The sequence below is a fragment of the Typha angustifolia genome, chromosome 13 (genome assembly GCF_048772165.1).
Source record: "Typha angustifolia cultivar Huaian chromosome 13, ASM4877216v1, whole genome shotgun sequence".
Lineage (NCBI taxonomy): Eukaryota > Viridiplantae > Streptophyta > Magnoliopsida > Poales > Typhaceae > Typha > Typha angustifolia.
In genome coordinates, this window is record NC_133251.1 from 15,433,098 (window position 1) to 15,456,830 (window position 23,733).

Consider the following 23,733-nt stretch of genomic DNA (forward strand, 5'->3'; position numbering starts at 1 on the left):
AAATCCATTTATGATTTAACTAATCCATTTATAACCTGATTCATTTATAACATAAAAAACATCCGTTTCTAACTTAAATAACTTATATAAATTTTAATAACTCATACCACCTGATACTTTATTTATGAATAAATGGTTGCGTTTGTGTTTACAACATCATGAGTTGACTCGAATCCGACCTGATTGCCGTATACTGTCACCTCCTGGGCATGAAATGTACTCAATATCATAACACCAAATGATTGATAGTCTTCTATTGTAAGAACAGGATAGCAGAAAGGAGATACTGCTATAGTTGGGGAATACAGAATTTCAGGTTATCTTAACAGTTCCCGACATTCTAAACGAATGTTTAAATCTTGGGAATTAACACTTCATCATCTCCCTCCTTTGATCATGATCTGGATATTCTGGACTTCCCGGCCACATCTCTGTCGTTCCCATCAATGCCAAATTGGCGATGCATAATAGACACTATAAAAGAAATATATATAAAATTTATGCTATGATTAAATCATGCATTGTGAGCATTCCAAGCCAAAACTTATATTTTCCCTGTTAATGCTCAAGACGAATTCTGAGGTTAAATTTAACTAACACCAGCTAATGAGACAGTATCCTGCCTACTCCATTCAGTTTTTCTTTTAAAAAGAAAAACTTAAAACACCCTCCCCTTTCCCTCTCTCTTATCAGGGCCAGCAGCACAGCCAGTATTAACCTTCTAACAACAAAAGTAACCACCTCAGACTACTCCAAATCAGATTTTGATGCTGCCAGGCCAGCCTTGGCATCCCCTAAACTCCGTCTTGAAGCAGCTGCTGCCTCAGAAGATGGGGATGCAGTGACAAAATCTGTGTCTGAGTTCATCTCCGACAGACTTGTGCATCTCCTTTGATTCTTCAAGGGCCTCACTGACTTCAGTTTCTCTGGCCCTCGATCTCCTTGTAATCCTTGCCAAGACTGCGGTTTCAAGCAACCAAAAGTTCTTACAAGGTAGTTGCTAAAGCCTCAATTGTTAAAGCATAAAGCAGTTGTAGAAAAAAAAATCTCTATAACTTGCAGGGTTATACATCACCTGAATAACATTTAGACATTACATCCAGAAAATTTACAAGGATAACCACATAATACATCATTTCTCTTGGTTGACGACTAGGTGACAAATAGTGCAAAGATAGTAAGAAATGATAATACGGTTTGATGATTCGATCAACGATGGCTTGCCAGTGGCACATAATGTACTGTGCCAACGTTGGCACGGGGCGTGCCAAGCGGCATGCCTCGACATGCCCCGACGTGTCACTGCCACGCGTTTATAATATTTTTAACAAATTTTTTAAATATTTAGAGATATTTTTGAGTCTTCGGCATATTAATTTAAAATTTTTGATTTAAATATATATATTAAAACTTGTATTATAGTATTTCACATTTAGATTATTTTTGTAGATAACCTCTTTTATTAAAGATAAACCAATAGTTAAATATAATATTATTCAACAACATTCAATAAAACTAATATCAATAATTAAACACTTCATAATATGATTGAATACTCCATAATATTTCAATACATAATAACATTCAACACATAGTATTAATTGATAATATTTAATAATTAAAACTAATATCTAGATGAATGTAGCACGATGGGAAGAATAAAAAACTTCATTTGTCGGTACAAGAATAATACGAAAATATTGCACTAAATATTGTCGATAATTTTTAAAACTCATCCACTAATAGGATCGTTTATTGTAACATCTTACATAATCTTCATACAAATAAAAATTTTGCAATTCTTCTATGATATAATATGATATAAATATTGAACATGCACGGGAACTAAAGTTAATTTAATGATGATTAATAAAAATTAAAAAAAAAGACTTCACATGCCATGTCGGACGGCATGCACCCGTGCCGACCAACACGGCCATTCTTGAATTCGATCATCATGGCCTTACATATAGGTATCTGTAAGTCCCATATGTATTTGCAAATTTAGATGACTTACGCATAGATTGCTTTACTAGGAGATGTGATTGGCTGATTGCTATGATTTTTGTCTATCCTTCAGCTGTTGCCTTGTCGCTGGCATGACTGGAAGCATTGGCCTTGAGAAGATATGTGCGTGCAATTCCTAACATCTGCTCCACTTCCTTCTTGTACTGCAGGCAGCAACAAAAAAGAAAAAAAATGTAAATGTCGGTTAAAATATATTTCAACGAAGGAACATAATAGTCAGAATATTGCTCCAAGTTCAATTATATACCCTAGCCTTTTGCAGATGCAAAATAAACATTCTTCCATACCATCAGATAAAAATCAAAATAAATACCCGTCACCAAGAAAGGAGAGATGCTCATGAATGAAGCTTAGCTCAATAACTGATGCTTTCTTATTATCTTATAAGAACACAATAAATTGAGTCCTGTTAACTTGTATTGGGCTTCTCTGAATTCACTGGTGCAGAAAAATATTGTAACATTACTTGGGATTCGACAAGACTTCTATAATTGATTGTCCTCAGCAGCAAAATTTTCAGGATAAACTAAAAGGGAATAAATGCATGTCCAAGGAATCAGAAAAATGAAGGCCTTAGGTAAGTAAAGGTGACAGATATTAAAAAAGGTCACAGACATACTAGGCAGCTAAATGAATAGATGAAACTTGCCAGACAAGATGGTTAACCTTCAGGCCTGAGGTGGATGCATATTGGGCTTTCATTCTTCCTGAGATACTTGACCTCAGTAACCCAAATAGAAACAAATGCAAATCACAGTAACCACAGTAAGCTGCTAATAAGCAAACAATGTTTTCAAAAGCAGCTTTTGGCTATTCCAAAGTTAGATGTGATGAAGTTGGAAAGATAGTTGCAAATTTCAATACAAAGACAGGCATCAGAAGAACGTCAGCAAAAACAGGCATCAAGAAGTCTTTGGCATTACTAATTACCTTTGAACACAGCAATAGGAAAACAACAAGTAACAACGCAACCTAGCTTCAGTCCAATTAAATGGGAACATCTAAACAGATCCTTTCCTTCATTGATCTAAGTTCCAGGTGAGGTTGTGTCAAAACAAGTGCAAGTTATCTCATCATTTTTTTTACTACTTCCTTGCACATTATCTGAACTTAATCTCCCTCTCAAGGCGCATTCTGCTAAGAGATCACATTATATATGTGATCTCCCTTGGCCTTGGACATCCCTAAAGTCTAAACCATCTAAAATTATTTTCAAATAATACCTATTTTAACACCATCCCTAACTTATCCCAGCTACAATCATTTCTCATATCTTCTTACCAACTCCACACACCCACCTTAGACATCCTCAACTTGACATACTCAACTTTAGAAAATAGTATTTCCTAAACCAAAATTCTATTATGTGATTAGAAGTGATTATTCGGCGAGCTAGGCTGGGTTCAGACAGAGCTTATTGGGCCAAACGGGCTAAGCACTATGTTCGCCAGCCTGCCCGCAAGTGGGTCGGACCGGGCTGGACTAGAAAACTCTAGCCTGTTATTGCCCATCGGCCAGTGAGAGAGCGAGCTAGGCGAGCTGGGCTTAATCCTAATCCTAGTGGAATGATGAATCCGATTAGGGTATTGTACCGAGGAACAACTCAAAGAGCTCCTCCTCGAGAACTTGACGTTGCCGCCTCCCGCGCCTCGTCACCATGGGCTACGCTGACGACGTTGCGTTCCATGCCATGCTCTGCAGCAGCCACTGCTGTAGGTCGATGGATGTCGTCTCCAACATCGTCAAGAACTTTGTCGATTACCTCAAAAACCCATCGCTTGCCTCCCCGAGCCTTTCCTCCCCTGGAGTGGGGAGCGGGTTCACTAATCTCCACCACCTAGAGAAGTACTCGCTTGCCAGCATGATCTCTGGTCTGGGGTTAATAGTTGGGTTGGGCGAGATTCAGAGTGAACCCTCCAAATTTACAAGTCTATTTGCTCTAAAAGACTAAAACTCTCATCTGCACCCAGCACCCTCATCAGCTCACCAATTGTGGCGGGCTTCTTCGCTAGAGAAGACTTCTTAGACAATGGCTTCAGCCTGAGTGCCTTCTTCGTCTTGCTCGCAACAGCGGAGGTGAGCGATCTCTAAAGTGACGGCGTAAGCAACCGATCAACTATGCTGGAGGAGAAGCATGACTGGTGTCTCTGAAAAAGCAGTGGTGAGCCATGGAAAAGAGAAGAGGAATTTTCTTCTCTTCTATTAGTCTTTAGTTTTTCACTTTAGCCCATGGCTTCTTTTGTTTTTATGGTTTAGGATCTATCTTATGGAGGGGAAGAACTTGCATCAGTATCTCAGTTTCAATTCAAACATGGGTTTGATTCACACTCCATGTTCTGAGAAATATTTACCATCCGGAAAGAGGAAAAAACGGAGTCTTTGTCTAAAGAAATGCGTTGAGAAACGGCAGATGTATAGAACCTTTCAACGAGATAGTGCGTTTTCAAATCTCTCAAAATGGAATCTGTTCCAAACATATATGCCATGGTTCCTTACTTCGACAGGGTGCAAATATCTAAATTTCACCCTTTTAGATACTTTTTCAGACCCATTGCCGATATATATATATATATATATATATATATATATATATAGAGAGAGAGAGAGAGAGAGAGAGAGAGAGAGAAAGCAGTGAGCTTCCGGGCTAAGCTTTTGGGCCGGGCTAGACAGGCAAAGGCCTAGCCTGTGCCACCTATTGCCAATTTGAGCTCGGGTCGGGCTAGGTTTAGCCCAATCTGGACAGGGCGAGTCCGAGCCGGGCATGGGCAGGTTGGGCCAGAATATCACCTCTATCCGTGATGCATAGCTAGCCCTATATTTGCCTTAAAACATGTTTGTTTTAACTCTTATCGTGCAATATATATTAGAAGCATCTTTCCACTTCAGCCATCTTACTCTAATTCTATGCTTAATGTGCTCAGCAATCACTCTTAGATACTTCTTATCCATCAAGGATCTCTCTTATATAAGTGCAAGACCTACTTGTTCTGAAAACTTTAGACTATAGTTTCTTCTCGTACTTCAAGCTTAGTATTCAATCCTATCTTAATTTTGCTAACTAATAAAGGCATCAGTGATTAACATGCATGATACCTATATTATAGTATAATAGAAAGTTGAGATATCTGATATAGTTAAATGGAGATGCTTGCTTCACAAACAAAGTCAGTCAAACACGCCATGGTTGGATTTGTTATATACTCATGCTTGAGGTTTTGTGCATGCTTGTCTGCATGGTTGGGTAGATATGGAGATTTATGACTGTGTATATAATGAGATATTATGAATGGAAGCACCTAAGACACCTTCAGAATTCAGATAGCATAAATTTCTTTATATTCTCTTAAAAGAGCTTCAAAATAAATGAAAAATAAATCAGCTACTGTAACTTCAGGAGAAAATAGGAAAATTTCACAAGACTAAAAAGACACCATTGGCAGCACGTAAAAGAAAAGGTACCTACAAATTTTCATTGTTATTCTTAAAGTGCCCTGCTTACCCAAATAAATTCCAAATTCTTTCTCTCTGCAACAATTTCTTAGGACTTCTGCAGCATATTGAGCCACTCTAAAGTCTAAACTTGCCGAACAAGAAATTGGAGCTAATGGTGCAAAACAAATAGGAAAATGGAATTAAGCAAGCACAATTATATGTATACCTCATCAACAGCTCCAGTCTTTATCTTAGACTGCATAATGCACCACTTCTTGAAATGTGCACCTGCAAACCATCCAAAGTTGGTTTAACTTAATGAAGGGACAGAAAGTTGGTCATATAAATGAACAAGAAGCTAAAACTACAAACAGAAAAAAAAAGGAAAGACAATGATATAAATAAGAAACTAAAAAAGGTTAAAAATAAATATCTCACCGACTCTGATATCAAGCAAACACGAAGAATCAGCGTTTGTTTTCAATGACCACCTGCAGTGTACCTGAAATAATTAAATGGTGCAAGATTATTCTTCCCAGTTGGCCAGAAGTACACGTCTCAATACAGTTTAAATAGGCATCCGTTACATAAATATTGCACATCAGCAAGTAGAACGCACAGGTATAGGATTTGCATATCCAACACCATCTCTTTATACCAGTCATGCCAGGTAGCAAAATAATTTCAGTCAACAAGCAATAATGAAAACATTGGCCGTATATGGGGTAAAAGGATAACCGACATATTTCCTAGGTAATACTGCAACTAAGATAAGACAGATATCATAACCATATTTGGTCTACACTCTACAGTCAAATAGTAATTCACTTGAGGTAAAAATGAACTGAGTAAAGCCCAGAATATATCTAATTATCTACCAACATTACTCTTCAATGCCAAAGGAAGAAGACCCAGGAGTTTAAAATACCTCAAAGCTGGATCCAAATGGAACATCATGTGCCTGTTGGACAGTCTCAAAGATCTGAAAAATCAAAATATTGCAAACCAGAGTTATAATCTGCTGTCTCAAAGATATGAAAAACAGTAAATTGCACAAGAATGATAACCTGCATGTCCACATCTCTAATGTTCGAGAAAGAAAAGGTTTCACAGGGATGATAACATCATTTAGAAAAAAAAACTTCTAGTGCAACTAAATGAAAGTAAGAAAACCCACCAAGTTCATTTTATCAACTGAAAAAACTGCATGCTGCCACTCTGTCATGGCTGTGTCTGGAGGACACATCGGACTATGACATACTGATCTGTAAGTTATTTCTCTCACCTGACCATCGTACTCATCAGCAACATGCCATTGACCAAACTGTAAATAGCATTAAGGTTAGTTTCGTATCAACCGAAGTTGTTCTTTTATTTTTAGGCTTTAGCATACAATAGATAGCCTTATTATCAATTAGAAAAAGTTGAAATTACATTCAAATAGTAATATGCACATTTTAGCTTGAAAAAGAAACTGCAAATATAATTTTCTGTAATCAGGATATACAGAAAAGTGAAAAAATATTAAATATTTCAAAGATCATGTTTATTTTATCTGGAATGCCTGTCACCATCTCTTTGCAGAATTACAAAACAATCATGTCCATAGCCTCACCAATGCTCTGTTAATATTTGGAAGTCAGTAAAAAAGCATGTTCATTCAACTGATTTAACTTCCTGTGAGTCAATGAAAATTGGAGTCTAAATAGGTACTAGGTGGTATAGATAGAGAAAGAGATGAGACTTTTAGGGTGCTCATACTCTTAAGGAAAAACGATGTTACTTCTATACCAAAGAACCATGTTCTCAAACATGACCTACAATATTTGAACGTATAAAAACAAAAAATTAAGAACTTCTGAAATTCTTAGGCAGTAGGCAGTAGGCACCAATGTATGGACATTTTATCAAGAAAGCACGTTAAAAAATAGTGGGGAATTGCACAATTAAAAATAGATAAAGATTTATTGTTGATTAGAAACTTAAAAACATGTACAAACAGAAAATTCAACCACTATCAGGTTTCAATGATTTAGAACTGCAAAACAAATATACTCTATGCATTGACTATTCAGTTCAATAATTTAGACTTCCAACGTATTTCAATCCAATGCTCTGATAAAGAGATTGGTTTGACTAGGTGGGTCATTGATCTGGTATTAAATTATTTAGTGTACCTCATAAGAGTGAGTAATTCTTACCTAGAAACATAAAAGCTATTTCTGCAAATATGTGTATATGTCTAGCTAGAATCTATAGGAGTGTTCACCTATACAATGTCAATGGTTCAGTTATTCTCAGGAAACAAGGAACTTCCATTGGGTAAACGATATGATGACCTAAATTACTGCTTTAAGTTGTTCACAATATTTCGGATGTGCAAAAGAACAAATACATGAAGGGAAGCTTGAAGAGCTCTCTGCGAATTCCAATTTGACAAACTTTTTCTAATTCTCTCATATTTTTTCTTTCAAACTTTAGAATGGGGGAAAGAATTTGATGATTTAGTTAAGATATGTATGAAATTGAAAATTTTCATTTTAGACAACAATTTGAGCGTTGGGTGCTATCGCACTGAAGTAACCCATGCCATACTCCCAAGAAAAGCTCAAATGACCTTCAACAAAAGAGTACCTGAACTTGGAACCAACACAGATGGGTTTTATAAACTTCTATTACTTTTTCAGTTATATTGTCATTACTATTTTATTTTATTTTTTTCTTAATCTAAACTTTGGTGAAAATTTCAGGAATCATACTCCTAGTGGCAGATTTACAAATGTTAACCTTCTCCTAAAACAACCAGCTCCAATGAGGATATTAATCTATCAACATCTCACACGGACTACCATGAAGATCAGAACAGATGGCACAACAATACTAAGAATCAACAGAGGCTCTTTGTTTATTTTAGACAAATCATTCATCTATCACTTGAAGCATGGTTAACCATCTCACATAACTTCAGATTTATATTTTTGACATTTTAGAATTTAGATACTTCATATCACAGCTAATGGTGAATTATCAATTTTTATATGTAGATGGTGTGCAAATAGAAAACAATAGTTAATTGTTCTAAAAAATGTATAACCATTCAGTCCTTAAATCCCATACACAAATCCAAATTATGAATCTATATCTTAGATATGACACGTTCCATTGAACAGAGTCACTTACAGTGAGATTTGTATCTTTCCGTGCTGACCGATATTCAGAAATGAACTTTGAGTCATCACTCAATAGAATAACAAAGAATTGCTCTGCAGTGCATGGGAAAGTATCCTGGAAGAAGATTAGTATAATGGTATGTCAGCATTTATAAGTTTATTTTACTCAATCAAGGTCATGGTCTATAAGTTTGATGGATACATTAAATATGCTGACTAGAACTTCTTCTTTGATAAAAGGCAGTAAATTTTCAGTTACAGCAACTCTGTCTTCTGGGACTTTAATCTCTTTTCTACTACCTCTGGCGGAGCTACTATGTGCACGCAACTCTGATTGAGCCCACTCCTGAAATTTGAAAATATAACAAGTAGATCATCAATATTCCTGATTAAAAAGATTGCCAATTTGAATACTTCAAAGTCCAAGCAAGCAGAACAGTCAAATATCAAATTTCAAGGCAATGTGTGAAACAAATTATGCAGGTGGGCAAAAGTTTCATCACTGTTAGAGGTGATACAAAAAACATATACATATATGTATAGATATATATAACATGTGAATGAAATACTAGATAATATATCTCACACTTGTACAAGTATTCTACAAGTGGTTTATATGTGTAAGAAAGATACAAGGAGCTTTGCGATTTTCAGTTTTGGGCTGCTTATCCCCTCTAATTCTCTTGCAAGTACAGAATTTCTCTGCTGCTTTTCTATTTGAGCCTGTGAATACCATAATCTAGTATTCTTCCCTCTAAATTCCCTTACTAGTTAAATGAATATTATCAGACTACTTCTATGGTTTCTTATGCTGGAGGTCTTTTATGCACATAGGGGCATTAAACGAGTCACATACTTGCCACCTAATTGAAGTCTGCCAAAAACAGCTAGCAATGGTCTAATTGTAGGTGCTTTTTAATGATAGTTTAACTGTTTCAGTGGTCAAATTTAGATGCAAAATTCCACAACATACCATATTTCTATAAATCAGACTAACATCAACCAAATTATAAAGTTATTACAGGCACTGCACTCGATCTAGAGAAATCTTCATTCTTCAAGCACATGCAGCAAACTGAATTAATGCTTTAACATTTTCTAATTGCACAATTGTAATATAATAATAGCTACTGCGAGTAACTATTATAAACCACTCAAAGGCATTAGGTAAAAGTCAGGTTCTAACATAATACCTTCTTCTCAGCTTCTAGCATTGCATGGAAATTTTTAGCTGCTCGTTGCAGAGCTTTAAATGTATGATTTCTGTTCCAAAATGATGCGAATTTATATCTCACTCTCCCTGAAAAGTTAGAAGAAGACATATCCATTGTGAGTCAAATTACTTTAGAATGATCTAACCTTCAATCATCATCAATTCTACTTATTCCAGCCTAATACCTTCAGATTTCATTGTTCTTTTTCAGCATAAGAAAATTGAGGCAATTCGTTTGCTCCTATTTTGTCCAAGACTGCTGGCCAAAGCTTAAAAGAAGATGAAGATAACCTAGCCTTTAATGCTTATTAAGTAAGAGTTCTGAAGCCTATTTTTCGGACTTACAAGTTTTTAGGTATATTCTGGAAATACTTACCTTAAATTACTTAGTCCAGCGCTTCTACTTCTCTCTTACTTGATTTGAATGACATGGGTTCAGGAAATTGTTCCTAAAGCACATAAGCTGCTCTATGCTCAGAAAAGCCCTTTTATCATCCATTGTAGATTTAATAGTAGGTGTACCATGTCTACACCCCATCTGTGTTAATAAATTGTTGGTAGAACCGTACAACAAAATTCAATAAAATATTACATATATTAAAAAATATTTATTAATATATATTAATATTAAATTATTAAGATATAATTTTTTATATTTTTAATGACTATTATTACTTTATTAGTAGTGATGCTTTATCACACTGCCCTTTATGACATGCATGGTTAAGATAGCATTAACATGGACTAACATGGGACACCTAGTTTAAATTATAATACAGCATTCCATGCCCTTAGATTAAATTTCATGATTTGAGATGAGTGACTTACATAATATTGAGATTGTTTTTCGGAACATAGTGTTTGGTGATTTGGAGTTTTGGACTTCTGGAGAGACATATACTAAAATATATATGGCAAAATTATTTTGATATACCTTTACATATACCTCCAGTAAGATCATAGATGTTATGAACTCAAATATCTTATCATCGAGTATGCAAGAACTCCGCAAAAGATATGCTCTTGTTTAAAAATGAGTCTATCAAACAAGGGACTGGGGAAATGACACTATGACTAGACCATGGAGACTCTAGAATAACAAACCTGAACTATTTCAGCTTTAAGAAAAGATTTAAGTGATGTGAACCTTTTTGATGCTGGATCAAACAATACCTATTCACCGCAACTAGTGGCATATGAATCCATATTATGCTAGCCTGTAATATGCTCGTCTTGCTGAGACCATGCAATTGTTGATATTACACATGGCTGTAAGTTTTTGCACAGAACATATTTCTTCTAGATTCCTTAGCTACAAAATGGTATAATCATCTCTCCTCAACATCAACATATTTTCCTTGTGAAATCTTGTGAAAAGATAATTAAAAACAGCTGGGAATTACATAATAGGAAATTACTATTAACATGTTATTAAATAAACATTCAGTTAAATGATATATATACCTGATTTCAATGCATTTATTTGATCTTCTAAGGCATGTCAAAGGACTTCTTGATAAGCAACTTCAAAGATAAAACTAAAGTCTTTTACAGACCATTGATCAAATCATTTACACTTTCCTATATGAGTAGTTAACAAAGTCAAATATTACTCTAAAATATAAATATATAAGTAAGTAAATGAGAAGACAATAATAGATGAAAAGTAATTTATTAAACACGACCACCATATTATTAGAAAAAAATCTAACCATCCGGGCTCCCTAAGGGAGGTACACCATGTCCACCAGCACCTGTGCGGAGAATTATTGTTATTGCAGGGTTGATAACTGCATGTTGGCTCCGTTTTATCTGCAAGTAACAAAAGAAAACCAGTACGTGCAAATATAAGTGAATTTTATAAAATAATTTTCCCAAAAAAGAAGCAAAATAGATAATCAAAATATACCTCATCAATATCTCCAAAAGGAAGCACCACCTATCATTTAAGAAGACAGTGTTATTATTTAAATAATTAAAGCAAATAAATCTATAAAAATCTAAATTGTTAAAGGCTGCATCGCTTTGTAATTTTCTCCTATAAATCTAATCAATTATGAAACAGAAAAATAGGTATCACTGGCTCAAATAGGATACTTATTTAATGGTGTCACTTGCTCATATAGGATACTTATTTAAATGGTGTCATTTGCTCAAATAATAAATAATACACTCAATTGACAATTTATCATGACAACCCACTTTATCCCTGCTTCCTTTCCCCAAAAGTGAAAAGGAAAGGGCTTCCAAAGATATTTCTGAAGATGTACAAGCGAAAGCAGAAGTTTGTCTGAATAGATTTTCATATTTATTCTGTAAATAACCACACAAACCATCTTCATCAAAGTATTACCATACTTCAGATGATCCTTATTCTAATTTCTTACTTTCAGCAGATTATTGTGTAATCCTCCTGCAGTTCTCGCTTTAACACCAAAATGATACCAAAAGATTTTTTTGGATTACAAAATTTTTGCAACTACTAAACATAGAGTGCAACTACCACAAGATCAAATTAGACAGACTAGGTGTTCTACAGAAATTGTCCAACATAAATTAAAATTATTTATGCACAGGAAAAAGTGGTGACTCTTATTATTTATTGTGCAGTGAAGGACAGACATGTGCATCAACCATTGTAATGGTATTCAACTAGATGTATGAAACAAGTAGCATCAAAAAAAAAAAAAAGATAATCCCCAACAGACCAATAAATATGAGAAAAGAAGATATACATAAAGCTTTTATTTTGAATTCATGAAAATAAATCTTAAGATGGTCATTATATACAATAGATTCCCCAATGAACAAATAGTAAATTTTGAATGAAAGTGGCCAACTAACCTTAATTTGCTTAGAAAATACATTTGAATGGAAGCAAATGTGCCATGCAGAAACAAACATGCGACCATGATATAAGAAGGACCTCTCTAGTGCACATGAATAGCTATGTTCAACAACCTGAAAAGAAAAGGAATTGATGGATAAGTCTCATGGCTTTTTGTCATCACCCATGTACTGATTGATATTATATGAATTCCAAAAGAAAAAGTGGCTTGAAATTTAATCCTTATGACAGACTTGCCTCGTCTGGAGGTAGTTTAAATATAGTCTGTAAATGTCCAGGTTTCTGATGAACAACTGTAGGGCCTTGTCTATCCAAAGAAATTCTTCTTCGAGCAGCAGCTCCAACAAAGCCATTCAAGGCCCTAAAAGATTGTTATTTAACATGAGATTAAGAAAATTTATCGATGCATGCTAAACTTTTTAGAAGGTATGTATTCAATGCATAATGAAACATGAACAATAGAAATTGAAATCCACAAAATAAGCAAACTATAATTTAACGTGATACGCGAGAAGAAAGTATCATAGTCACTAATCAAGGCTACAACTAGGAAGGGCAAAAGTGGGCAGAGATTTCTCTGTCCCATGTTATAAAGACCTCATAGAAAATATCTTATCTTGCTAGAATGATATCTTGAAACATTAGAAATCGAAATCCACAAAATAAGCAAACTAGAATTTAATGTGATATGTGAGAAGAGAGTACCATAGTTACTAATTAAGACTACAGCTAGGAAGGACAAAACTGGCACATATTTCTGTGTGGCATGTTACAAAGACCTCATAGAAAATATCTTATCTTGCTAGAATGATATCTCGAAACAGGGAGAGTAAATAAATTATGGTTGTACAATGACCCTACAAGTTTCCTCTCATTGTCAAAAAATATTGAATTATAATAGATACTCATTACCCAATAGGCAATACAAAAACCTTCAAATAAAATATGATAAATTCAACAATGATAGTAATATACTGCAATGGTTTAAGGATAGAGGACAAGTGAATGAAGATTAGCTAATATTCACAAAAAAAATAGGTAAAGATCTGATAATATTTATATATATTAAAATATATAATGTCTTCTTTCTCAAATTCATGAGCAACACAAGATTTAATAAAATTCATGCTCATATATCCCTGCTTCAGTATAGACAGCGAAGAAAGAAAGACAATCAAAGAAGCAGTAACAGAGGAATCAAGGCGAAAAATAAGTAAATAACCTGGATGGAGTCTCAGAAAGCTTTCTTGCTGTAACATGAAGACAGACCTAAGAGAAGAAAAGGATTTCAACTTTTGAAAGCAACCAACCAAAACCAAGTATTACTTGACTCGTTCATGGAGTAAGTATAAAATACCTGTCCAGACGTGCTATCTAAAGTATACCAATCTGGTCCAGTTTGGTCTTCATTTCCAACTGGAACAGTGACAGTGACAGATCCAAGAACAGTGCTTTTCCATATTATATCCCAGTCATATATTGTTACATTTATCTACAGAAAGAAATGATAAGCATAAAAGAAACCACAGCTAAATAAATATAGAATATCATATTACGTAAAGTCATGAACTGCATATACATTATCAAATAAAGCTAAAACATGGTTAAAAGCATGGTTCGCAGGATTGGCCGATCCCGATCCCGATCCAAACTCTCTCTCTCTCTCTCTCTCTCTCTCTCTCTCTCTCTCTCTCACTCTTTTTTTTTAATCTTTTTTTCTCCTTACCATATAGCCATTATTTTTCTTACGGAGAGATCTAGCAGCGAACTCCAGCGATATGGATTTAACTCCGGCGAACTCTGGTATGTAATTTTTAATTTTATTTCTTTATTTATCTCTCAGTTTTTTTATTTCTTCCACTCTCTATCTCCTTTTTCTTCTTCTTTTTCACTGCACCATAATTTTCTTTCTTTATTTTCTTATTTTTATTATTTTTTCTAAATTTTTAGAATTTTTTTTGTATTTTTAAATAATATTTAAAATTTACGTAATTAAAAAAAGTCTGATCCGATCCAGGCGACTGATACAGCCGATCTAGCTAATACGTATTATTTTTTTGAAAGACCAATCCCGATTTATCAAACCTTAATTAAAAGAAAACAAATATACACAAAAGTCAGTTACAACTTTTTCATATATTAAGCTCATGAATCTAGAAATGGAGACAAGGAATATTTATGTATACATCATTATGTGCAGATAATTCGTTTTAACTTTGCTACTATTATTCTGTTTTGCAATGATTAAGCACTGGAAGTAGTGCCTCCAAAAGACCTACAAATATATTCTTAGGCACTATAAAACAGATAACGGCCATGCTGTTGTTAAGGTAAGAAGGTCACTTTCAATATGGTGAATCTTGTTTCAGATCAAGTTATAGTAAGGCCATGATGAGGTCTTAATTTCAACATGGCAACTCTATTTTAACTCATCATTTGATCTAGAGCAATCAAGCATAAGTAACAGCTGTATTTTTCAGCTATTTATCCTTCGAAAATTGAATATAAGCAAAACACAATTAGTATATGGCATTCACATATGAAAATTTGAGGCATTTCATATATGAGAAAGTATTTTAAAAAGAAGCAAGCTGGCTATCCAGTTAGTTGGGAGTGCAGAAAAGACAAGGATGTTGAGATGAATGAGTGGCATCAGCCAAACAGATAGGAAAGGAAACAATAGCAATTGGAGCAAGTAAGCAATATGACCACTCAAGGATAAGGTTGGCAATAAAAGAAAATTAAACCAGAAATATCGGACAAGTACAATTATCACAGGACCAGTTGATCTAAAGATACCGGTACCACAATAAAACATTTACATCAAATAAGCATGCCAATGGAATTAACTAATTAAGACCTCACTAAAGAAGGCAGGGAGCAACAACACATGTAATGACAGAAAGTATGGCCAAAAGTAACACTCCCATGAGCCTTGAGTGATGAGTCTCATCTTCATTAATAAAATAAGTTACAGAAAAGGCGACAAGATACACCAACAAGGATACTACATCGTTTATACCTGATGCTTTCCAGCAAATATCAAAATTGGCAACAAAAAGATTCAACCACAAGTTCATATGTTTGATCATAGTACAAGGGAATGAACTGTTTGACAAATATCAAAATCTAAATTGAAGTTGCAAGTTTGATAATGTTGCTTGTTCATCGTTTGTTTATCATAGTTCAAGATACAATTGGTGAATAACTTATTGTCCATAGCGACTAAATGGATCAACAAGGGGGGATCAGGACTTAGGAGCATGTACTAATCCAATAAAGATGTTACAAAGATACTCTACGTAAATAATAGAAGTTAGAGAAAAAGGAGCTGGAATAACCTGTACAGGAAGTTCATCAACAAGAAAATTGAATTCCTCTCCCCACATTGGGTTTCTTGATCCAGGAACCATGGAGCTGTATTAGAATGATTATATAATAAAAATTAGAGACCACAATAGAGTTAGCTCCAAGTAGAATGCAGCAATACAAAAAGTATTCAAGAAAAGCTTCCAATTTCAGATAAGTTGCAACGGTTACCTAAAACGCTTCTCTTCACCACAAGTAATTATTGCATAAGGATCAGATGTTCCATTCAAGTTCGCACCAACTAGGTTTTTAGCAGCCAACAATTCCAACTGAAGCAGATAACAGATTGAAAAAAATCAGAAGACTGAAGTAGAAGAAATATCTGAATCAGAGATTTATCTTAAAGAAATAGCAGAATTCTAGAACACAGCATTCAAGGACTTATATAATCTCTTTAGTCTACAGAAAATAAAAGTAAATACGTCCAAATAATGTCAAATCATATGATGGTTTAATACCATCCAGAAAGAAGTACCTTGACTACATAAGCAGCAGTGCCTAGAGAGGTTTCCTTGAGCTGACTCATCTACGAAATAAATGGAGGACCATGTCAAACAAATGGGAAAATCATGCATCTGATAATAACTAGCTGATTGTCTGAAATATTGAATACATTGTAACTCAACATACTGATCACCTAACCCAAAATGACATAAAAGAAGAAGAAATCAACTTGATTTAAAGTCTTATACATCAAATTCCTACAACCAAAAATACAGTCACATCGCACTGGCAAGTACAAAAAATAAATAAAACATGAGCATACGATATTTTTGATATTGCTAAGATCCTTGACGGACCAAATCAATTTCTTAGGCAGATAAAACATATCCGATCTTCTCCTCATCAGGTCAAGTAGGGCTGCAGTCGCCAGCAGTCGCCAGCGGCGGCTGCAAGCTCTCTCACTCCTCTTCATTCACACCTCTTCATGGTCTTGCAGGATGACAAAAAATGTAAAACTATCGCACTAACAAATAATACAATTATCTTATTTCCTTTCCTATCTTTAAGTTCTATTATTTTACAAAAGAAGCAAAAGGATAATTGTGAGAAAGAATGACAACAGAGCAAAGTCTCACCTAGTATATATCAGTATCCATTAGAAGTGAAACATATCTAATTCTTTCTACTAAAAAATCTTGATTTCTCACTTGCTTAAAACATCCAATTGTAAAGACCATCAAATATAACATGACCGACATCTTAAGAAATCCAAGTAATGCTTTATTTATACAAAGACCTTAAAAAAAAAAATCTATAAATGCATTAAAAAACAACTTTTGCCCCAAACAGAGATCTTCGGTTTTAAAATCAACACCCCCAAACAGAAATCTTCAGTTTTAAAATTAAACAAGTCCTCTATTATCATTAAGAAGCTGGTCCTTACCATCATGCCGGCTCCCTTGAACCATATAGAGTACCTACATATGCAGTCTCATCTCTCACGAACCATCTAATTGCGAAGAAATCATAAAATTTACCAGTAACCAGCTTCTTAAGAATCCAGGTATCCCTAAAATTCTTTCTCTACAACAAGAACCTCGAAAAAAATGAAGAAAATGTAGGGTGTTATTTGAAAATTTCACGTCTTAAAAACTGACAGCTGTCAATGGAAAAAAATTGAAGGATCTTTTACTGTCACCTTGTTATACTTTTTTTTTTCTGACGAAAAGGTCAAATAACCTTTTTTTCATTGAAACATCGCCTTGTTATACTTTATTAGGCTTCATAGGATACATCCTTTTGTAGGTGTATTGGAATTCAGTGCAGCTGATCCTGTTCGGGTGGGTCAATACATTGATCATGTTCATCTCACAGTTTTAATCGTGCCCGCTTTAATCCCATGACATCATATGTGTTCGATCTCAAAGTCGACATATGTGTTCGATCTCAAAGTCGTTTGATGCACGCAGTAGATGCGTTGGCGCACGTCCAAGAACACGCTCAGACTGAACCAAACGGTCAACCCGCACTGAATCACCAGTGGATCTCTATTCTTAGATTAGGAATCTCTTATCAATAGTTTATAGTCTGATTCCTAAAGAATACCTTTTTGTTACTTTCTCCCAAATATAACTGTTTGGGTTAAGGAATCAAATACCTCCTCCTTATCATCAATCGCCGGCTCGTCGGCACCACCGGGCTGCAACCGCCCATCCTCCGCCGCTGCCGCTCCACCGTTAGAGAAACACTCGAAGAAGCAGTAGACGGCGATCACAAGGCACGCCGTGGCGAAAGTGATCTCGATTTCCCACCAGGAGGGGAGGAGGAATCCGGTCGAGAGCAACGCCATGGCCGAGAAAGGCGGTGGGGATTCTAGGCTCGCGAGTTGCACGTTTCTAGGGTTCGGAGGGAGGAGGCGGTCATCCATGGTAAGAGAGAAGGCTTAATAGGAGATCGCTTTCATGTCGCAAGAACGAGAGAAGAGGGAGAGAGAGGTGTTAGTTGGGACTTTGGAAGGAGACGGCAATAGGCACCAGGGAGGTGAGATAGAAAAGTACTGGGAAAAAGGAAATGGTTCGATGCGACAACCGAGTAACGCTTCGGGTGCCATATAAAGTACATAAAGAGATGCACTTGTATAAAAATACTATATACCTATATAATACCTAAATACTTTATTTTGGAAAATAGCAACTATTGTTTGCTAATTAGTTGTATATATTAATTAAATGGCAAATGAAACGTTATTGCTGAAGCATCATAGCAAATGACGTGTCCAAAGACTAAGATGCCGGTCAGACTGGAGAATTGACTAAATTTCACGGAGAAAACGAGGAGAAGACCAATTGGACGCGTAGAATTTTTCTCATGGGGTAAATTGCATATCACTTTTTAAAAGAATAAGAACATTAGCAAAATATATATTTGCTATATATTGGATACATTATACAATGACTAAAAAAAAAAAGCCATTACAAATAAACAAACATATATGAATGAAATAATGCCCAACTCACAATTAAACAACCACCTTAATTATATATATAATATATATGTATATAATTAATCTTCTCCATCCCCAAGTCCTCTTAGACTTGGAATGGCCATGGCCAGTCCTTCATGTTCTCCTCCTGCCTCACCTTCCCACTCTTCCTACCTTCGCCATCCTCCACGTATGCGTAGAATCTAAGCACGAATGCCAAGGCCAGCACCACCCACTCCAAGACGAAGATGGCGACGCCGAGGCCGCCGACCATCTTGAGGATGACCTCGCCGTCCTCCTCGCGGACGTAGGAACGGAGCTCGGCGAGGAAGTCCGGAGTGCGGGTGAAGGCGAGGAGGGCGACGGCACCCTGGAAGATTGCCGTGAGGGAGGCGCCGACCATGTGGGCAGCGTGCCAGCGGGTGGAGCCGAGGGAGGCGGCGCAGCCGGCGGCTGCGCCGACTGCGGTGAGGGCGTGGAGGAAGACGAGGAGGAGGCCGCAGGGGGAGGGGATGAGGCGGAGGGAGAGGGTGAGGAAGATGCAGCTCGAGGCGGCGCCGAGGAGGACGTAGTTGCAGAGGAGGAACACCTTGTGGGTGTGCTGGTGCGACTCCGAGGATTCACCACTGCCTTGGTAGCTTGATAGTCCCATATCGGAATATTAGAAATTTAGAGATTCTAGAGAGAGAGAGAGAGAGAGAGAGAGATTAAGATTTTGACAAGAGAGGATTTGGGTGTGAGAAGAAGAGGGGGTGGAGAGGGGGATTTATATTTGGATGGGAGAGTGAGGGAGAAGGGAGAAGGGAGAAGGGAATTTGACCGTTGGAGGGATTTCTGCAACGGCTAGTTTTACTGGGTCGGTTGTGCAGAGAAAGCCGTTACTAGTACTAAAAGGCTTTGGCGCGGGAGCGTGCGCAGAAGAAGAAGCCGTTATGTGAGTATCTCTAGGCTCTGTCACGTGGTTTGCACATGCAAAGGTTGGATTTTGTTGATTTAAAAGGCTGCCTTTCTTCGAGCTTTAAAAAGGCCCACTAGCCCATGTTCGGCCCGTGCCCGGCCTTCCTTATTCGAGCCAAAGCCCAGACCCGGATCCGACAGCAATTAAATGGGTTTGGGTCAGTGTTTACATTGCGAGCCCGTTTACCCGTTCCAAACTAGACTATACCCTAAACCCTATCTATCCTTCGGTCGCCTCCCCCTTCTCAGATAACTGGCTGCCGTCATCCTCCTCCGACAACATCGGCTCAGGTACCGGCCATCGCCTCTCTCTCTCTCTCTCTCTGTCTATCTCCGCTATCTTTCTTCGGTCGTTTCTGCCCCTTTTAGATTTGATCTGAACAGCGAGTTTATGTCGTTATGATTTGGAGCCTTTGCCGCTGGAGAAGATAAGTAGCTGCTAGATAGGATCAGGGTTAGGTTTGGTTAGACCACAGATTAGTTTAGATTAGTTTTGTGTGGGAGTTTGATTAGTCAAACCAGGGGATCTAGGTAAACTGTGTTGCAGAGTTGGATGCTAGCAAAATTTTGTTTTTCCGTGAATAAAAGTAGTGAAAGAACAAGGTATGGACCTCAATATTTCAGTAAGTAAGCGGTGAAATTGGAAAAATTCCTTCTTTTATGAAAATGTCATTGCTTCTCTATCTATTGTTATCTTGTTACGATGCAGAGGAGATAATCTTTCTTGGTAGTTAAGTCTAATGATGTTTTCTTGTTTGCTTACTGTGATTGTAGGTTCGGATACAAGTATATTTCTACTAACTTTTGTCTGAAGATAAGACTGCCATGGAGGATGAGGAAACAAAACCACTTCCTTACGTTCGTGAGACTGTTCTAAAGAAAAGAAAAACAAATGAAGATTGGGCTGTCAAGAGGCGGGAGCGACTAGGAGCACGAAAGAACAGAGGCAAAGAAAATTCAAAGTTTGCTATTAAAAGGCCTGAGGAGTTTGTAAAAGAATACCGTGATAAAGTAAATCATTTTGCTCTAAAGCTACTACATTGTTGTTGGAAACTAACTGTAGTTTTATAGATTTGTTGGAGGTTGAACTATTAAGATCTTTCTTGGAAAGCTAGGTTTCAAGGGCAATATTATGTGATATATGTCAAGAGACTGAATTTTTTTACATCTTATGTAGTTATTTATTAAAGTCCTGTGTAATTTATAATTTTATTGATCTAAATTAATTTAAGTGGCATTTTCATCTTCATTACTTTTCCTCTTGCCTTAACTTCTTACATACATATTTCTAGTTCTAAACCTTAGCAGATCACTGGCTTATATTGTCATATTAGCATGAATTGCCGAGAGACCTCATTTTCCCTATACATACACTTGTTGGTATTTTGAATCAGAAATTCGTAAATAAAAGATAAGTAGTTAGTATAGAAAAAGCATGGCCTTCTTTATGTGAGCATCTGTTATAGTTTTCCTTCATGCTAGTATAAAGTAAGGAAACTCATATATGCCATGAAAAAGGTACTGGGATCCCATTTGTCATAAAAAATTGAATTTGTATTGATTTTATCTTTGTAGTTTCTAAATAATTATGCTTGTAATGTTGGGCTCATAATGCTCCCGACTTTTTTTTAAGGAACTGGACCTTGTCCGAATGAAGCATCGGTTAAAGCTTCGAAGGCTGCCTGCTGACAATATTCGGTCTAAGCTACTTTTTGTCATTCGCATTCATGGGTGAGCTATACAGATTGACAACTTCCATTTCTTCTTCATGCATTTTCAATTTCTTTTAGCAGTTGCCTTCATGGATTCTTGTGTTGATTCCTTCTTTCTTCAGCTCAAAGGATATGCATCCTATGACCCGGAAAATTTTGAATAAGCTGCGGTTGAGGCAGATCTTGACTGGTGTATTCGTGAAGGCCAATGAGGCAACTTTAAAGATGCTAGTTAGTGTAGAACCATTCATTACTTATGGGTAAAGAACAAATAATTTCTCCATCTTTTTTTACTTTCAAATACTTCTCCCTTCTAGTACATCACTTAAGCAAATTCTTGGACAGGTACCCTAATTTGAAGAGTGTGAGGGAGCTAATCTTTAAGAAAGGGTGTGGGAAGATAGACAAGGAGCGTATTCCTCTTACAAATAATGATGTTATTGAGCAGGTACTACCATCATACTGATTTTTATGCATTTTCACCTATCGTAGCTTCAGTCATAATAGTGTCTTGGTACTGCTATATAAAAGTGTATATTAAAAATGTACAGTCCCAAATCTGCCTTTTCTCACATTATATCACGTTTTAATATTTGAGAAGAGTTTAAAAAAATGTTTTAGGCATAATTTTGTTTCTTACAGGTCTTAACAATTGCTGAAAGAAACAAGCAAAATATGATTGAGATTTAACAAGTCATAAGCTGTTTATCAATAAGCACTATCTATGTTATTGAGAAAGAAAGATCCTTTGGCCTTGCTCTTTTGGCTGCTTCCATGTATCACTGACACTACAACTAATCAAGTCTTTATATGTATTCTTCTACTTGCAATCTTAGAATATCTAGACTTGGAAGAACCCAAGACTTGTTACTTTACTCCTTCCATTTGGAAGGGTGGTTATCCAGACATCTAGCCACTTACTTGCTGGGAAATAGACACTAAAGACTACTCCTCAACTATCATATGTTTCAAAAGTTGAAAATCCTACTTTACTGTATTTCACTTATCATTCACATATCTTCATGCTACAAGAGATCTCTGATATTTTAAGTGGACTTCAAGATGACTATACATGAAAAACCTTTTCTTGTTGTTTTCGATGTCCTTCCCACATTCTAAATCAGGATTTCTTCTATTTAGAAGAGTGTAGATGCTTCTGCATTTCATGGTGCACTTTTCTCTGTCCTCTCAAGACCATACCATCCCTTGAAATTTTGCACGAATATGAGGTTATAGTAATATGTAAATGTAACTGCTTGTGGAACTTTTATCTATGAAATTCTGAACCAATTAAGCATTTGTTTTATTCATTGTAGTCTTGAAGAATGTTAGACACATCTGTTATATAAGACCTACTTCATCTATGAATCCAATTGGGACTAAAATGATTGTAATATATAAAATGCTGAACCAATTAAGTATTTGTGTTATTCATCCTAGTCTTGGAGAATGTTAGACATCTTTATATGACAGGCATCATCTATGAATCCAGTTGGGATTTTAGATGTTCATAAATTTGATGTTTTATGAGAAGTGATGAATCTATTCAAGAACTTTTTGATGGAAAAATGCCTGTCCTCTTCTTTTTATGTTGTAAATTATGAAATACTTTATCCTTGGGAATTTGCCTCTGTATTACCAGGCACTTGGGAAGTTTGGCGTCATATGTCTTGAAGACATCATGCATGAAATTGCTACTGTTGGATCACATTTTAAGGAGGTGGCTTCCTTCCTGTCGCCGTTCAAGCTTAAATGCCCAGAGGGACGTCTGCGGATGAAGAAGAAACCCTACAAGAATGGTGGAGATTCAGGAAATCGTGAAGATCAGATCAACGAACTCATTGATAAGCTAAATTAAAGCAGATGTTTCATTATAATAGTTATTTTGGCAGGGAGGAGAACTTGGTACACTTTAAAATAGCAATTTGTAATATGTCAGTGCTTAGCACAAGAATTTTTTTGTTAATCTTAATGTTATTTTTGCATACTTTGGTTTTGTTCCTGAGCCATTTTGTCAATTTCATTAGATGCTGATAACATGACAATCTGAATGCCTCTTGCGTTTTTTTTATATTTCA

At 36.0% G+C, this 23,733-nt stretch overlaps 3 protein-coding genes across 4 annotated transcripts; 1 reads left to right on the top strand and 2 right to left on the bottom strand.

Moving 5' to 3' along the window:
- Positions 1-110: 110 nt before the first annotated feature.
- Positions 111-18,587, bottom strand: LOC140773941 (BAG-associated GRAM protein 1-like). Of its 2 annotated transcripts, none has more exons than XM_073116732.1 (19): positions 18,162-18,587; positions 16,536-16,586; positions 16,232-16,329; positions 16,033-16,108; positions 14,049-14,183; positions 13,914-13,960; positions 12,929-13,052; positions 12,688-12,804; positions 11,753-11,782; positions 11,556-11,655; positions 9,824-9,930; positions 8,833-8,976; positions 8,641-8,745; positions 6,638-6,784; positions 6,389-6,442; positions 5,899-5,962; positions 5,687-5,748; positions 2,018-2,171; positions 111-960 (listed from the first exon to the last, which is right to left on the bottom strand). In XM_073116732.1, exons 1-18 carry the CDS (start codon positions 18,429-18,431, stop codon positions 2,070-2,072), a joined length of 1,833 nt encoding a protein of 610 aa, XP_072972833.1. In that variant the 5' UTR covers positions 18,432-18,587; the 3' UTR covers positions 111-960; positions 2,018-2,069. The 2 variants fall into 2 exon arrangements, with proteins under 2 accessions (XP_072972833.1, XP_072972834.1); XM_073116733.1 differs by lacking the exon at positions 18,162-18,587 and adding an exon at positions 17,448-17,585.
- Positions 18,588-18,866: 279 nt separating this feature from the next.
- LOC140774272 (uncharacterized) lies at positions 18,867-19,732 on the bottom strand. The gene has a single exon (XM_073117195.1). The coding sequence runs from the start codon at positions 19,636-19,638 to the stop codon at positions 19,093-19,095; it is 546 nt and encodes a 181-aa protein (XP_072973296.1). The 5' UTR covers positions 19,639-19,732; the 3' UTR covers positions 18,867-19,092.
- Positions 19,733-20,077: 345 nt separating this feature from the next.
- On the top strand, positions 20,078-23,657 carry LOC140774271 (large ribosomal subunit protein uL30y-like). Its single transcript, XM_073117194.1, has 6 exons — positions 20,078-20,234; positions 20,718-20,954; positions 21,577-21,674; positions 21,778-21,915; positions 22,001-22,103; positions 23,298-23,657. Exons 2-6 carry the CDS (start codon positions 20,769-20,771, stop codon positions 23,511-23,513), a joined length of 741 nt encoding a protein of 246 aa, XP_072973295.1. The 5' UTR covers positions 20,078-20,234; positions 20,718-20,768; the 3' UTR covers positions 23,514-23,657.
- The last annotated feature ends 76 nt before the right edge of the window (positions 23,658-23,733 follow it).